Genomic DNA, 17,088 nt, shown 5'->3' with positions numbered 1-17,088 from the left:
CATGATTGCATTTTTTAGGAAGATTTTTGACACTCCAAAATTTTAACTAAAACGTCATCACCTCGACGGTAAAATACATATCTACATGTCTATGTTGTTTTGATGTTATTATCTCCCGAAAACTTGAAAAAATAAAAATAGTATGTCTGTAAATTTAAAATGTTGTAAATGATTTACCAGTCCCGAAGAAACGTTTAAAAATGTTTATTTTATTGATATTTTTATCAAAATCATTAACTTTGAAGTTTTATTTAGAAATATCTACAAAAAAAAACATTAATATTATTATCAAAAGAAAAAGACGTATCATATGTCATGTAAATTAATAGAATTTTACCATATTTCTTTCCTTTAAATTTTTTTCCCTATCTATGCTAAGAAAATTTTCTCCATGTCAAAATATTTGTCTTTATGGTTCTTGTATTCCATTTAAGATGATTTCAGGTACTGAAATATAATACTTTACAAACATTTTCTATTATTCCAAATGGAACAGTTGTAACAATGCAATGTGATGGTTTTAACTTCACAAGGTATCATTTTACCTAAACAATAAGATTCTAGATTCATACTGGTTGAGTATGTAGGTCACATAACTCCTTATAAAAGGATACCATGAACATCTATTGCATCTTAGTCGAAGAAAGCCTGAGTTTCAGCTATGGCCACTTATATTCAGCCTTGCAACAAAAGGCAGAAAACTGTAAGGGAACCAGCGAGAGAAACCAATGAATATTTTCCAGGTAATCAACTTTAATGATTTGAACAAGTAAAGTAGTTTATAACTCTGATTTTTCAGATATTTAATTTATGAAAACTTTGTAATGTCACCTGTCAGAAGTAATTTTGAATATAGGTAGGCCGGACACCACATTGTCTGGTTCAAATAAATTCATTTCTTAAATATTTATATTGCATTCAAAATGAGCTTAGATGATGCGATTATTAATTATGACACATTATTGTTCTTCTTATGGTGACACTCCACGGTAGAGGTCCATAGCCGCTCTAAATAAGGATCCCCGCATAAAATGTCCAAAGTACTCTAGCTTTCTTTTCTTAATTGTATTTATTTTTATTATTAATAATACACTAGCAGCTATTAAGCTGATGCGTGTATATCAAGTGTACATGGTTATTAAACATTATAAATTGCTGTGTGCATCTAGTTAACATTAACTGAACTAGCACCAATCACTTTCTCGGGAAGGCCATTCCATTTCTCCACAACTCGATTTGTCAGGAAGTTCTTCCTGGGGTTGGATGAGGAGGAGGTAGTGTTTAGTTTCAATGAATGACCTCTGAGATGGCGGTTTTCATTCATATTTGAACCTTTGTTTTTGCAACCCAGGTATAAACAAGATAGAGTTTAAGGGGGAAACGGCTCCGTACGATGATACATTGTGTTATCGCTACTATAATGCTAGTGAAAGGATTCACGGGCGGACAATGGAGGATTGGATCAGGCCAGCCGTATCCCTCACAGCTTTCCGATACAATGGTGAGATGTCCATTTCATGTATACTATTTATTTATTTATTATGGAAATCATAGTCTTTTTACAAAATCAAGGTACAAGAAAACAATTTTGAAAAGTAAGACCAATTACAGATTTCACATTAATTTATGAATATAGAAGGAGAGGGGAAAAAAATACTAAAAAAATAAAAATTAAATAAAAAGTACTTACATAAAAGGGAAAAGACATGGTATAGTTCCAACTCTATCTTCCTCTCCTCTCTCTGCTTCCGTGAACATGAATATTTATTACTAAAAAAATCACAACCAACAATAATTAGTCTGTGAGCTTGGAATGTCGAAGAGTGCAGAATGACGAGTTCTACGAACAGGGACTCGATATGAAATGCTTCTAACAATTTATGGGCTATCAATTAGGTTATTAACAATTTTATAGAGAAAGCAATTGAGTATTATCAAACTATAAATTAAAAAGAAAGGAAAAAAATATTCTAGTACCGTATTACGTTGATTATGAGACTGTATTTTTTATTTTTGGTGTCTTTGTTTTTTTTTCATCTTAAGGTATGGATTATTTTGGGAAGCCAACATTCCAAAGGAGCTGGGATGACCACAGCCAATCTATAGAAAACTACAAAAGATGTTTGAAAGCCGGCTTTGAGTTTTGTTCTAAACTTGGCATCAAGCACTGGAGCGCTTTCGACAGAGATTTGGTTCCGGAAATGGATACTTTTGAGGAGAGTGTTATCAGTATAAATGAGATGACGGAATTCCTACAGGAAATGCAACAAAGGACGGGAATAAAACCATTGTGGATTGCGCCGGATTTGCATTCCAGTCCTAAGTATGTATGTCTTGAAAATTTGAACAGTCAATATTACATTTTAGTTGTCAAACAGTATCATTAAATTTTGTAAATATTCCAAACATACCAACATCAAAATAAAATAGTTTGTAGCGCAATTTAAATTACCCACAAAACAAAATACATAATACAAAAAAATGCATATAATAAATGAGGGATCGCTAAGGCTCTGTTTCTGAGGGTTGCCTGCATGTCAGAAATAGGATATTGAAGGAAGTTATAAAAATACACCACAAAACCATGACCAATTGACGTGAATCAAAGCGGCAATGGCAGATTTTAAGTTTAAAATTTGAAGAACCATCAACTAAAATCTTTTCTTAACTCTATTATTTAGCCATTATATTACAAACACACATTACACACCAGTTTGACATAAACTACTTGACTAAAATTGAGACCTTAAAAATTGTGCACAAAATAACACTGGGAAACGTACAAGACGACGACATAATATTAGTCAAAAATGCTGACATACATAAATATAACACCAGACAACAAAAACACTATCATATTGAAAAAGCAAAGACAAACACAGGACAGTCAAAAATACTACATAATGGACTTAAACACTACAACGACCTACCTTACTACTTGAAAACTTTTAATGGAGACAAATTTAAAATCAATCTGAAAAAGCACATGATGACTGAACTAACTAGACTAGACGAGACATAAAATGACTAGACAATATTAAATTTCTAATGTAACCCTAACGGGTTTTTTAAAATTGTAAATAAATAAAAAAAAATAGTCGTTCCATCAAACAACGAAATCAAAATTTGATTTAGTTTTCAGTGTAAAACTAACCTGACAAAGGAATGTTTTTAAGCTTAGTATTAAATAATTCATCCCATCATCAGTGGTTTTCCTCCAGAATCTGTCTCCATTCCTCACTGCACCCTGCTGCTCTTCTTCAGGTCGTCAGGACAATTACTCCCATGTCACTTTCAACATCATCCAGCCATCTTAATTTTGGTTTGCTTAGTATTTATTTTAAATAATTGTTTTAGCCTAACCCAAAACACAAATGTTTGTTATTCAGATATGCTTCTGGTGCTGGAACAAGCAACGACACAAATATCATGATGCAGGCAGCGCTCCAAGTGAAGAGATGCCTCGAGACCTCACACAAACTGAATTCAGAATGCTTCCTGATATGGGCAGGGAGGGAGGGGGCCTGCAGTGCCCTGAATACCGATTTCCAGAGAGAAATGAAACACTTTGCTCGTCTCCTCAAAATGACTTCGGATTTCAAGGAAAGACTCGGCTATCGAGGACAGTTGCTACTGCAACCTTGGAAGAAATACGAGTTTGAGAACAATTATGTTTCCAATGAGATCGCTGGTAGAACTAATGATGCATTTAATGTAAATGACTCTCGAGTTATCTATAATTACTGCTGGGATGTTACAAGTGGATTATGCTTTTTGAAACACCATAATTTAGATCGCCACTACAAGCTGTGTACAAAACCAGGATATCAATATTACATGAGTTCAGCGTAAGCATTTTTAAATTTGACCCATTGTTTTTTTATTTATAATCATTTGATATTTTGACTATTTCATTCCAAATTTTTATAGAATGAATTATTGGCTTTCCCTAAATTAAATACCCGTGATCATAAAAAGACTAATAAATAATAAATCACAATTATAATAAATAGATTTAATAAGTTAATATTATGCCTGTTTTAATACATCCAGATTTTATTTATCAAAAATTCATCATCATTCCCTTTCCGCACCTAATGGTGCATAGGGCACTGCATTGGTGCATTTATCGCAGTGTATCTTGATCATTTTTGTTTCATGCCTTCAAGATGATCAGTCTTACGCTTAATGGTACCAGTCCAGGGACTATGAAATATTCTAGTGTGAAAACACCCTTTTAAATAAATATTTGATATCAATTATGTCGGGAATCGAACCCGAGACCTCTCGCATGGTAGGCAAACGCGCTGACCATTACGCCACGAGACCGAGAATCAAATTGCAAGAAATAATTCGATGTTTAAAAATATATTGTTTACAGGTATAACACTAGTGGGTGCATTGAAATAACATCAAATGATTTTTTCACTATTAAAGATGCGACGTTAATGATGAAAAACATTATTGAACAGGTAATTATAATTTATTTATAAATTAAATAGATATTAACTATAAATGTAAGTAAATATTTATATACAACCACTTACCGACATCTCTTCCGCAGGACATTAATTACTCTAATATGGGGTGAATTGTAACTAAGGGGTGATAAGAAACAGTTTTTGGTAAAACTCTTAATTTTGATTTTGGCAACTCAAATGAAAATTATTGCAGAATTTCTAGTCAGTATGTGAAAGCAAATAATGATTTCTGCAGACTGACAACATTGAAACAATACTTCTAAAACAATTTCATGCTCTTTTCCCCGTCATTGTGTACCTCAGCGGTTTTACGTTGGTGAAAAAACTTTCAATAATTTACAAAGATAACCCAAAATAATGTAACAAATTATTTCTTAAATCCATTTATTAGTCTATTGTCTACAATATGAATCACAAATATAAACTTGACAAATGATGTGAAGTGAGGTCAGATTTTTGAAATGAATTTGGGGTGAATAGAAACGACTAGTGGGGTGAATATAAATGACATGAGGGGTAAAAAAAAACTAAATTTTTAAAGAGATTTTGATAAAAAAAAAAATATTTGTTGTTTTCTCTTTAAAATGTAATTACCCTCTAATATTTATTTTTATTTTTATGAATATCAAAATATCTTTCAATGTTTCCATTTACCCCATTTGAGGATTGTCTTTTCAAAACACGATATTCGTCCCACATGGCGATTTGGTTTTTAAAATATTTTTTTAAGGCCAGTATCGATTACTTAAAAAAAAACTCACCAAAGCACACTAAAAACTGGCTTTAAAAAATATCCAAGTCTTAACGTTTTTTTTAAACAAATGTATAGTATATTGTATATTAATCCTAAATTTAAATAATTTATATTAGGTGCTAATGAAATATTTAAAAAATATATAATCTATTTATAAATGATTAATTAGATTACCTTCAGGCTTAGTTGCAAGGACAGGTGTAATTTAAAAAAATAAAGATTGTTAGCGCTATTTGATGCATATCACAAAAAACCTTTTCTTGAAAAATTACATTTCAAGCGAATGTCGAGTTTCATATGATGTTGCTATTGACCCCTTTCAAGAGGTGAAAAGCAGCAAGCAATATTTTATAGTAAAACATTTAAAATTTGTTCAAAAACAAAAAAAAAATGCATGCAAAATTTGTTTCTATTCACCCCATATTACCAGTACACTAACATGCAAATACAACGCTATAGTTGACAACAATATAAAATCAACGTACTGATAGGACACATGCTATTAGAATCCGACAACAATGTGCGCTTATTATATATTTTTTTTCAAATGTTTAATCTTGCGGAAACAATAGTTTAGGAGTTTGAATTTACTGAGCATGGGGTGACTTGCCTACTTACTTAACGTGTCTGGCTGGATCATATCTTGCCACTCCAATATCCAGCGATAGATATCGCCCTGTCATTTGCCACAATTAGGACCCCAGGAGTGCAGCTTCCACGAGCAGGCATGTCATTAGGTGGCTGCCGTCCTGGGTTGCGCCGCAGTCACACAAGATATCATCACCAGGGAGGTAGCCCGACCTTTGGAGATTCTTTTTACATCGTGTGACACTCACCCTTAGTCTGTTGAGGTCGATCCATGGGGAGTAGGGTAGATGTTCACCTCCTTAGATACCCTCATGTGGATCCATCCACAGTCTCGCTCCAAGATCCTGTTGCCACAGTCCTCTCTGTGTTGTTGTGAGGATTCAATAGGGGAGGTGGCTTTGACAAAAGTTTCTAGATCTCAGATGCGAGGCCATCGGTTGCTGGTGGTGTAGGAGATGTCTAGGATCGAGGGGTTTGTTTGTACCTCTCTGCTTCTTCGGCTGTCATCCTGCTATTTGTATAGGGTTACCATTACAATGGATGGAACGTGAAGTTTGAAATATTAAAAATAATGTCTTTTGAAAAAGTACTTGTTACATTTTTTGTTTTGTATTTTTTTGTTTGAATCAAGGGTGGCATTCAACCAGGTGGAATAAACTTACGAGTTGTCCCGAACCGGGATTGTGTGGATGCGAAGGACCTGATGCTGTGTTATGTCTCCTGTATCGATACTCTTGCCAAAGGACTTCGAGTTAGCGCCAAAATGCTGACGGACCAAACATTCACTAAAAGTGTGCAGGTGAAATATATTTTTGATTGAATATTGAAATAAAAAATTAGATAATAATTCTACTCTTCTAAATGTGTATTGTAACTTTCAGCAACGCTATATATCTTACTACAGCGGTTTTGGATCTCGTCTGAGCAACGGGGAGGCAAGTTTGGAAGAATGCGAGGAACAAGTCAGGTTGGTTACAGAATTTAATAAGATTAATTATTTTATATCTACGCGGTTAAGACATTTTAAAAGCTAATTAACAGTTTGAAAACCCTTTTAAATCAGCATTACAGATAAGAAAAAAGATTAACAAATTTCAACAGGGATGGAGAATACCTTAAATAAGGGAATATGGAGGTCTAGGCATTTACAGGGCTTATGACCTGTCATTAGCTGGTTTAAGTGGCCACTTTACACATTGTGTAACATTCACCATTTTGCCTATGTTTGAACATCCATATTTCTTCAATTCTTCCATTTGTTGATTTTAGTGAAGTTAAAGAGCTGAAACCTTTATTTTTGTGAAAAGATTCATCTTCAAGCATGGAAATATTCTAAATGTTCATTGAAGACTAAAGGCAAGAAGGCACTTACCCATAAATTGAAATGCTATCAGCATGTGATTGTAAAGTGTCTATTTAATTAAACATTATTATTCTTATCAGTAATTGTTTGATATGACTTTAAAAAATATATATTGTTACATAAAATGATGCATGTTTTTTTTTCTATTGCAATCTACTTTTATATATCTGTACCTCAGAGGCAGACGGATTCAAATCCAGAATTTGACATTTTGATTTTCTTATCCAGTTTATGATCATGTCCATTGATTTTGAAGAAACGTAAGTCTTAAAATGAAAGAACCAATGTATTAAAATACTGAAAATACAAATAATTGCTATAAATTATTAGAAATCACTTAGAGAAAGTAGATTCTTTAGGCTATTGTTGAACATTTGACGTTTGGATTTGCATCCGTCTGTCTCTGAGGCACAGATATTTAGTTAACGTTATAACTGTAACTATCCAAAAAAGAGACTAGCTCTTGTGTTTGGAGAGTGAATTCACTATTACAGTTATTTAGTAATTTGAAGTTACATAATTTATTTATTTTATTTCCGATACATGAGAAAACAATTATATGAAATAAAAAAAATTACTTTGAATTTGTTTAGTGATATGTTTGTTTTACTAGTTTTTAGTTCATTGAGATTATTATAATTTTTTATTTCTTTGAAAAAAATACTATTTTGATCATGACTTGTGTGGAATTTAGGATTTTTGATATTATTTTGGTATCTGAGTGACTTATTCATCTCAAATTTGTTTATTTTTTCTTCTTTGTAAATTTGTATGATGTAATTTATTTTGTAAATAGTGTCTACTGTATGAACTTTAAATAATTTACATAGATTTTCCATATTACATGTTGAGGGCTTCCTTAAAATTACTTTGATAATGAAATTTTGTGCTATTTTAAGAAAGTTTCATATATTGGATATGTAGTTATTTTTGTGTTTCAGAAAACTCGCCAACCAATGTCCGGATAATGTTACTAGCACACGGCAGGAGCACTGGGAGTTGGCATTGAAGAATTTCATCAATAAAAATGTTTAATTTTTGTTAGAATACTGTAGTTAAATAAAAAAATAAACATATTGTATGGTTAGGTGATAATAAAATTACTCACTCTGAAAAAACAGTGAAAATCAGACCCCAATATATTTTTTATGCTGGCAATACCAAATGATAGGTTTGATTTGTGATTGGTTATAAAGTCCCATTCTATTTTCGTATTGTTATTTGAAAGTGTAATGTAAGAGCATATCAATCAATAGACTAAATTATTTTTGAAGTTATATGATAGAAATTAATGTAGCCATAAAGTTCGCTACAGATGTATTTTTGAATGTGTTAATTAATAAAATAAATATTTGTTTTTATTATTTATCTAACATAAATAAAAGGCAGTTTATGTAACAACTTTTTATTACATGTAAATATTTTTTGTATTAAAAATTTCCAGTAGAATTCATTGATTTTTAACTTAAACAATACTCAAGTCGGTTTTTAAATATTAGTGAAATTTATATTACAATATAACAAGCACAATAACATATATTTACAATACTTTTATTAAATTCTAAGCTTGCTTTGACATTCAGCGCAAGAAATTGTTTTTTTTTGTGATTTTAAAACAAGACAATTTTTACAAACACACTGCTTTAGTAGATAAAAAAATACAACAGTTCTAAAATATACACTTGAAGCAGTAAAGTATGCGGAAAATAATCGAATGATATTTTTTTTCTAATATACGATATCCCACAGCACCCAGAATATGTTGAATCTATAGAAGTGTTTTTTCAGGTTATCATTTGTCAACAGAATAACTTTACATTTCAATATTTTTTAAACATATAACACAATTTTCTAGCTTCATGATCATTCAATAAGTACTTAATTCAAAGAACACACTGGATAAAAAAAAAACATACACCAAATGAGGAGAAAATTGTTACCTAGATTTCCTAAATTCCCTCTAAAAACGGTTTTCTGTTAAAATATTTATCAATAAAATAAACACTTAATCAATATAAAAATTATTCAAATTAATATACTAAGTACAAAATAATAAATAGCATATGAAACAAAATATTATTACCATGACATTTAGGTAAAGAGGTACAAGTAACTATTAGCTGATTGTGCAGGGTGGCCATTAAAGTTTCTTACTGATTTAATTCTTTAACATACAATTTTGAGTTATGTCTTAGAATTCACTTTAAATGCGTAAACCAGGAAAAAAATTAGTGAAGCGGTATAACTAATTGTTAATGGCAATTTTAATACAAGTTACATGTGCGTACTTGTTTCTAAAATAGTACATACAGTAAAACCCCTAAATTACATTATTTAAGGGACTGACAAAAAAGTAGTTAAAAAAATTGATTTGGCAAATTATTTTTTATTTAATAAATATGTAGCAGTGTTTGGACCATTTTTTCTTTGCAACTTTTTTAATATGATATTCATAAATAATAAATGACTGAAAAACACAATAAACCATCTTTAAATTTACAACTAAAACACTAAAATGGCGGCAATAAATGTTCGTAAACCACAATAAACTGTTTGCAAAATTACAATAAAAAAAAACACAAAAATGGCGGCAATAATTTTGATGATCAATTTAACCACCTTTTAAAGCACCTTTTGATGTATCCAAAAATGTATCATTTTTTGAAAAATCGCAGTAGAATTAGCAGTGCCGTCTTAGAAAATTACAAGTAAGAGAATGCACATCGAAAGAATAACAGGCTTGATGAAAACATACAAAACCCAATGAAATATACAGAGGTAGTGTTTATTATTAATTTTACACTTTATATACATATAAGGGCGAGCATATTGCCTTAAGGCAATTTCTTTCTACCTACCCAAACCTTTCAGTTTAAGAAAATTACAAGTTCATGGACATATTTTAGGTAATTAAGCAGAATCTTAGAACTTTATACAAACATTTACAAAAAAAATAAGTAAAAATGTACACTATACTATGAAGAGAAGAGAGGTGATGGGAAGGAAAGAAGAGGGAGAAAGTAACAACTCAAACATTTGGTTAGTGACATTGTAATCTTGATTTAAATGCAAATAAAGAAGGGGTCTCTAAAATTAGTGGGTATATTATTCCACAATCGAGCAGCTACTACTGTGAAAGAGGAGGCAAGAGAATTAGAGTGGTGAAGGTTAGTGTTATCTGGAGACAAAATATTTATGGAGCATGCTGGTAAATTTAAGGTCAGCTATATAAAGAATCCTGCAGTTCTTTGGACATATTACCAGGGGGAACTCTGATAGTTTGGAGAAAACTATTCTCCTGGGAAGTGTCGAAGGGACAAGGTCGCGTGGACATCAACCGACAAGATGGAGCGGCATCGTCACTGAATTACCAGAATCATCACTGACGAATGCCTATAGAAGAACATAAGACCGTTCCAGATGGAGGGAGACTGTCCACAGACGAGCCATGCCTAGAGTCAGGTGTAATCACCATCCTCAGACATGAGGCACGGATTGAAGAGAGATATATTCTTAACTTTTCAAAATTTAAATCCTTACATATCGTGTGCGTTAGAATGTCATATCCTTTCAGATTGGATTGATCTTACCGCTGGTGTGCCACAAGGGGGGGTACTTTCTCCACTTTCATTTTCCCTTTTTATCAATCCAATAACCCAGAACCTTCCCTGTTCGTACTATTTGTATGCCGATGATTTGCATTATATGTTCATTTCCAATCCGATGACATTGATGAAGCAAACAAAAGTAATGTCTGTCCGTTGACCCTAGAATATTCGCAATTTTTTTTGTTTTGAAAACAGAACAACTTGGCAGCCATATAACATTTATTGTGTTAGTAAATAAATCAATCGGCGAACCATTTTATTATTGGTTATGTGTTTTAATGTCATTAAATTTGTTTTTTATTTTTATCGATACTTTGCACCCAAATAAGCTCTGAAAATGTTGAGCCTGATGCACGATCACCAGTATCAAGGAAGGAACAGCACGGCAGTGAACCTCAAAAATGCAATAGTGAGTTTTCAGAAGACCCATCTTCAGAATCCGAGACACTGGCACTGCGGCATCAAACGCTACTGAGGATCCTCACGAATCTGAGAATTGACTATCTGGTGACACAAATTGGGTGTTGTCAAAAGCGGTTTTCCGCGATCGACTGATTAGCGTCGAGGCCGAGGACACAACTCGCACCGAATAGGAGTTCTGAGTTCCGGAGGCCTGAGATCGGCTTCTTGACTTCTAAGAGCCCAGTACGACAGTAAAGGAGCAGGTTCACCGAAACGCAAAAACATGGTGAGGGTGAGATATGCGGAAATGCAGAAAAAGTTTCTTGCGGAACTACCATTCATCCAACCGGGAGTGAATGATGAATTTCGACAGTGCAATGTTAGCTATCTCCTGTAAGCTTTCCTCGAATGAACATTCGCTGCTCTGTCACACGCTCTCCTCATTCAAAAGGAGGAGTTCCAGTCCGGGCCCTGATCGCTGGTGAATTGGGCTGCGGACAGCGATACAGTGCTGAACAAAAAGTCAATTTTTGCAAGGTGAGGCCTACCTGGTTTGTAGGAAAAAAATTGTTACATCTGATTTTCCGCAACGCCGAACTTTCTCATTAATACGTAGGACGAAGATGACCAAGAAAGACGTGGCATGATCAGATAAGCCAAAATCAAGTATGCCAAAAGGAGACACAATCAAAGGGCATGCGTGATACGATGAATGAATGTGGAATAAGCTAGGAATGTATGTCAGGATAGACGCGTGTGGCTTTCCATCCTCTATGCCTACCCCGTAAGGAAATAGCACGATGGTAGTAGTGGTAGAATATTAGTTAAAAATAATATTTGAATTATATGTTTGGTCAGTTTTGATCTGATTTTAATAAGTGTATACCTCGAGTTTAATGCTAGAAGTGCCTGGAGAGTTTTCATATAAAAAGTGCATTAGATCGCATACCGGTAGGTATGCGTTTGAGTACATAGTAATAAAACCTTGTTATTTTTAGTAATGAAAGATATGTCTGTTACTTGAAAATAAGAAAAATCGCTACAGAAACAGACAATCTCTTCAAACAACCCATCCTCTCCTGAACAATTAACGTTGCTGATATAGGCAATTCTATATTAAATAAAATAAAACTAATCCATATCGAAAATATTGCTAATGAAAGACATTTAAGTGACACGAAATAGTTCGTGGCACATTCTCAAGATACAGTTTTAAATAAGACTCGGTGTGTGTAATAAAGAAATAATTATACAACACATTGCAGGCTGTGAACAATTATAAAGGGTGATGGGTCTAGCAACATTATACAACTTGTATGTGTGTCTCATTGTCTGTCATTGTTCCACAATAAAATAAATATTTACATCTAATATGTGCATTAAGTACATGACATTATAAAAATACTTATAGATTAGATTTTACAGTTTCTATTCATTCTTAATATGAATCTGTTTATCTTTTTTAGTAAAAAAGAAATCTTTGCGTTCTTATAATTTACCTAAATATTTCATTTTGAGGGCCATTTTCAACGAGTTGTAAATAACTAATTATTAGAAAATGTGAATCAAGTTGTGGTAGAGTGGGATTCGAACCACGGACCTTTGATCCGTGAGTGCGAGACACAAGCCACGAAACCACAACCACGATTAAAAATTTTACTAGAAATGTATATATTAACAAAATCATTGAATTATTAGTGTGTTTCTCTGCATTCGCATGAAATTAAATGGGTAACTTGAGGAGACCATTACACTCGAACATTTAAACATCAACGGTAATGAGGCAGGGAGCTGATAGTCCCGATAGGCCCAGGGTACGTACTCTAATGGGAAGTTTAAATTTTTCTTCAATTTTATCTACAAAGTGAAATTAAGTTTTCTGTATGAAAAATATAATATATTTACATTTTTTTCCTAAACATGTTCAATTACCGGTTACCGACGAAGATACTTTGAATCTTTATACAAATATACACACTCTGTACATAAACATTGATATTATAGTGCTATAGAATGACAGTTATCAGCAAAAGTGACGACATAACTTTGTAGTAACGTCTAAGGAGTGATTTATTCGTATCTGGCATGTTAATTAATTTTTTTAATACAATGCTTGACATATAAATCAACACAATTATATAAAATCAGCTTTAAGACTAAAATAAATCTAATTATTAACGACGGTCTTACAAGGTTACGTCATTTTGTAAAAATGCTAGAGATAGGACAAATTGATCAATGTAAATCGATCGAATAAAAAAAGAATTCATTTGTTGTTGTTCATGAAAAAAAGTACCTTATGTCTTATTTTTAAGTAAATAATTGTCTTAAACACACTATAATAGGCTTGTTTTTGCGTTTTTATATCGAAACAGAGTTTTATGTTTGCACGAAAAAACTGATAAAATTGATTTGATCGGTACACGATCAGTGATCAGTAATTTCCCATTACTAGTGACATTAGTTTGGCAGCTATCATTCTAATCAAGCTATATTTTAAAAACTATAGAGCCCTTACAGCCTGTAAGTTATAGAGCACTTCAGACCTGGTTAGAATAAAATCTTTCTGATACTTCTAGATGTAGGTTCTATAGTGCAGATGTTAAAACACCTAAACGAATTTCATGAGAATGTAATGTTTTCTGTCACAAAAAACTTGTTTCATAAAACAAAAAATCTTAGGAGGACTATAAGTTGAATGGGAGGATGTGAGAGCGGTCGCCCTCTATCTAATACTCGATACTTTAAGGATCTGGGCTTAGAAGAGGATAAATAGCCATTCGCTATCCATCTTAATCAACCAAGGCTTGGGGAGCGAGAATTGACTAACGGGGACCCGTGATATATCTACAGAGTCAGTTTTGAAAACGAACGCCTAGATGCAGACAATGTGGCTAGATTCAGTCCATTTAACATATAAGAGCATCTAAGCGTAAAAATGTTGCCACTATAAAAAATAAATTTAGTTATTATATTTTTTCCATCTGTTTAACTATCTTCCTAGGCTTTGTAATCGCTCGGTAGATAAATACAGACAATCGTTAAGCATACCGCCTTAGTAATTGTCAAGTCATATAAAAATCATGATCAAGCGAGAATATTTTGCTTGAATTGGGATTTATTGGATTTTATAATCGCTTTGAAGTGGCCACTTTTTATCACAGAAGCCCATTTAAAATATGAATGAGAACTATTTTAAATTTTAATTAAGTAAGGAACGTGGACTAAATTTTCGAGGTCATTCATTGGTTGGATTCGATCATATGATGTCGAGACGACAATTCGGTAGAACATACCGAGGTAGATAGCCTTTATAATCGTGGCCCAGCTCAGCTATTAATGATTTAGACTAGAATTTAGTCCTACATCTAATAGTAATGGCAATGCGTGCACACTAATACAGAACACAAGGATAGCCAATCATTTTTGAAAATAAAATAAATAATTATCAATTGGATCAATTTAGCAACATGTTTGTTGTTAATGATCTCTCCAGCCATCCATTTTTTAAGTGCATTAAAACAAAAACACCGCGAATAAGATTTATTTTAGCAATCCATTGGAACCACCCTTTTGAGGACGGTCGACATATTACATATAAAACCATTCTTGTATAAATTACACTTATAATACGATTTTTCTAAGATAGGTCCCCTGATGCTTGAGCCACTACAGTTAAGCTGTGTTATTTTGTTTAAAAATTGATAAAAAAATATTTTGAAAACGCAATAGATGTAATTTTGCATACATAAATACCAATTCAATTTACAAAACTAAAATTGATATTCAAACCCTTGGATTAACAAGGTTCCACCTGACACTATAATAAATTGATGCAGTTCAAACTTCTTTTTTGCTTTAATATCCGGTAGATAGCAGTGGCGAATAGTGATTTTATTTACAGGTAAGCTATAAAAAAATATCCTGTATTTGTACCTACATGGGAGGTACATAATATAATGTAAGTAATATATACTATAAATTTATATTTTTCTGTGGTTCTGAGTGATACAACAACTCTCATCCATGAAATCAACTTAAACGATGTAACTTTGTGATATATTATACAGATATATTATTCATTATTTTAATATATAATTCATTAAAAAAATTATAATAAATACCACTATGAATTCAGTCGATATTAGGTATTCAATTGAAATGTCAACTGGCCGAATTGTTCTAGTAATTAATAATGCTAAAAACGGCCGTGTGGAGTGCTTTATGTCCTGCAATATGACGCATGAAAGTAATTATGGTCTTATGTCAAAAGTACCATCTCAAAGAAAAATAGTCCTTAAGAAGCAACGTTTGAAATACTGTTTTCTAAATCAAGAATCTTCAAATAATTTGTGTAATCTGCAAGTTTAATCTAGGAGAAAAAACCCACACTGGGGTTAATACATCCAAAATATAGTATACTTATTTGTATGAAAAATAAGCTGGAATAATCGGCTAGTTTCTTGGCTCACCGCATGCGCTGGGCGCGCTTTATTAACATTTATATTTATGTTAGGATAAAAATACGAACGGTGGAAATGATTTAAAATAAATGTTGATTATTTATTTGTTTTTCTGTAAACAAAGTTACATTAAAACATTATTATGGTTAGTCAAATATTATGGTAAGCTGCGTATAATCGCTTATATACACGGTTCGTCCCTGGTAGATAGTGTAAGTGTGTATGAAAGGTATAAAAACTGTTACAAACGGGACTATTTTCACCCGGTAACTTAAACTGTTAGTTAGAACCTTTTTATTCCAAGGGGCGATGCAGTGGATTTAATTTTGGGGGTCAGCACATCCTTAATCAAAACTAGCAAGCGACCGTTAATAGAAAAATTGTACTTCAACGTTAACTAAATTTATAAAACCTATTGAAATTTTGTATAAATATTATTACTAACAAACAAACTAAATTGTAATCACAAAAATTTGTAAAACATCTAAATTTCATAAAATTTTAAACTAAAGCGTAAAATAAGAGGACACTTGTTTAACTAGGCATTCCACAGGGTGCCATTACTGTGTTTGTGGCGCAGTATACATAGCAATGTGCAACATTACAAATCTAGTAATCGTCCGCTGGTTCCGTACCAAAATACCGATCTCCAAAGTTTCCGATACCCGGTAACACGTAGAACTTCTCATTTATTTCGGGGTCCAGTGCGGATGTGACGATTTTGACCTGAAAGAGAAAAAAATACTTCATATTATTTTTAATATCAATTTATATAAGTACACCATAATATAAAATTGTTACAACAATAATATTTTTTAAATGGACTCCTATTTTACACAGGGTATACGTTCCACGCAATGCTGTGTTTAATAAAAAAATAATGGTGGATAGGTCTTATTTTTGTCTTTATTTGTACTATTGATCAGTTTCACTACTTTCGTTTTTTATATCAATAATAATAATAAATCTTTATTAACCTTAATATGATTTTCTTGTTATATTACTTTAAAATATTTTATTATTTATTTGTTTTCTACATTTATTCTTGAATTGTTTAAATTTTCTACTGAATATGTTGTATAATTTTTAGGTTTGATTTTTTTTATAAATCTTGGGTAAAAGGAAATTTAAGTTTTAAAAAAAAAATATATCAATAATATGTTAGTATTATAAATTTTTGTAAAAGGTAGATTTGCCGTTTAAGTTAATAAAATAAATAAATAAATATACAATGTCATACATACAAAAATAATAACAAAGGTATACACAGTTAAATGGTGAAACTTATTGCCACTTGCAATTACAGTCTACTCAAAAATAAATAGTAAAAATTAATTTTAAAAAATTAAAAAAAACAAATCAATGAAAAAGTTTAGAAAAACACAAACAGTAAAAAACATTACATAAGATTATGGTGTAACTTTTGCTT

General features: G+C 32.0%; 2 protein-coding genes across 3 annotated transcripts in view; one reads left to right on the top strand and one right to left on the bottom strand.

Moving 5' to 3' along the window:
- The first annotated feature begins 558 nt into the window (after positions 1-558).
- Positions 559-12,606, top strand: LOC148284393 (uncharacterized). The gene is made up of 8 exons (XM_088240542.1): positions 559-743; positions 1,352-1,501; positions 2,044-2,323; positions 3,390-3,848; positions 4,382-4,472; positions 6,455-6,622; positions 6,705-6,790; positions 8,128-12,606. The coding sequence occupies exons 1-8, from the start codon at positions 662-664 to the stop codon at positions 8,219-8,221; spliced, it is 1,410 nt and encodes a 469-aa protein (XP_088096668.1). The 5' UTR covers positions 559-661; the 3' UTR covers positions 8,222-12,606.
- The window catches only part of l(2)k01209 (uridine-cytidine kinase-like lethal (2) k01209), a 32,616-nt gene continuing 26,351 nt past the window's right edge, over positions 10,824-17,088 (bottom strand). For both annotated transcript variants that reach the window (XM_088240525.1, XM_088240531.1), the window contains one exon: positions 10,824-16,385. In XM_088240525.1, the coding sequence (XP_088096651.1) occupies positions 16,269-16,385 (117 nt within the window). In that variant the 3' untranslated portion in view covers positions 10,824-16,268. The remainder of the gene's footprint in view (positions 16,386-17,088) is intronic.

The sequence above is a fragment of the Micrasema longulum genome, unplaced genomic scaffold (genome assembly GCF_059751315.1).
Source record: "Micrasema longulum isolate JH-2025_06_02 unplaced genomic scaffold, ASM5975131v1 h1tg000126l, whole genome shotgun sequence".
Lineage (NCBI taxonomy): Eukaryota > Metazoa > Arthropoda > Insecta > Trichoptera > Brachycentridae > Micrasema > Micrasema longulum.
Note: the sequence above shows the minus strand (reverse complement) of the source record. Positions and strands in the feature narration are given on the sequence as shown.

Excerpts from the sequence above, each read along its gene's own strand:
- LOC148284393 (XM_088240542.1), top strand. The coding sequence starts at position 662 with ATGGCCACTTATATTCAGCCTTGCAACAAAAGGCAGAAAACTGTAAGG. Across the intron at positions 1,502-2,043 it reads CACAGCTTTCCGATACAATG|GTATGGATTATTTTGGGAAG; the intron begins GTGAGATGTCCA and ends TTTCATCTTAAG. Across the intron at positions 3,849-4,381 it reads CAATATTACATGAGTTCAGC|GTATAACACTAGTGGGTGCA; the intron begins GTAAGCATTTTT and ends TATTGTTTACAG.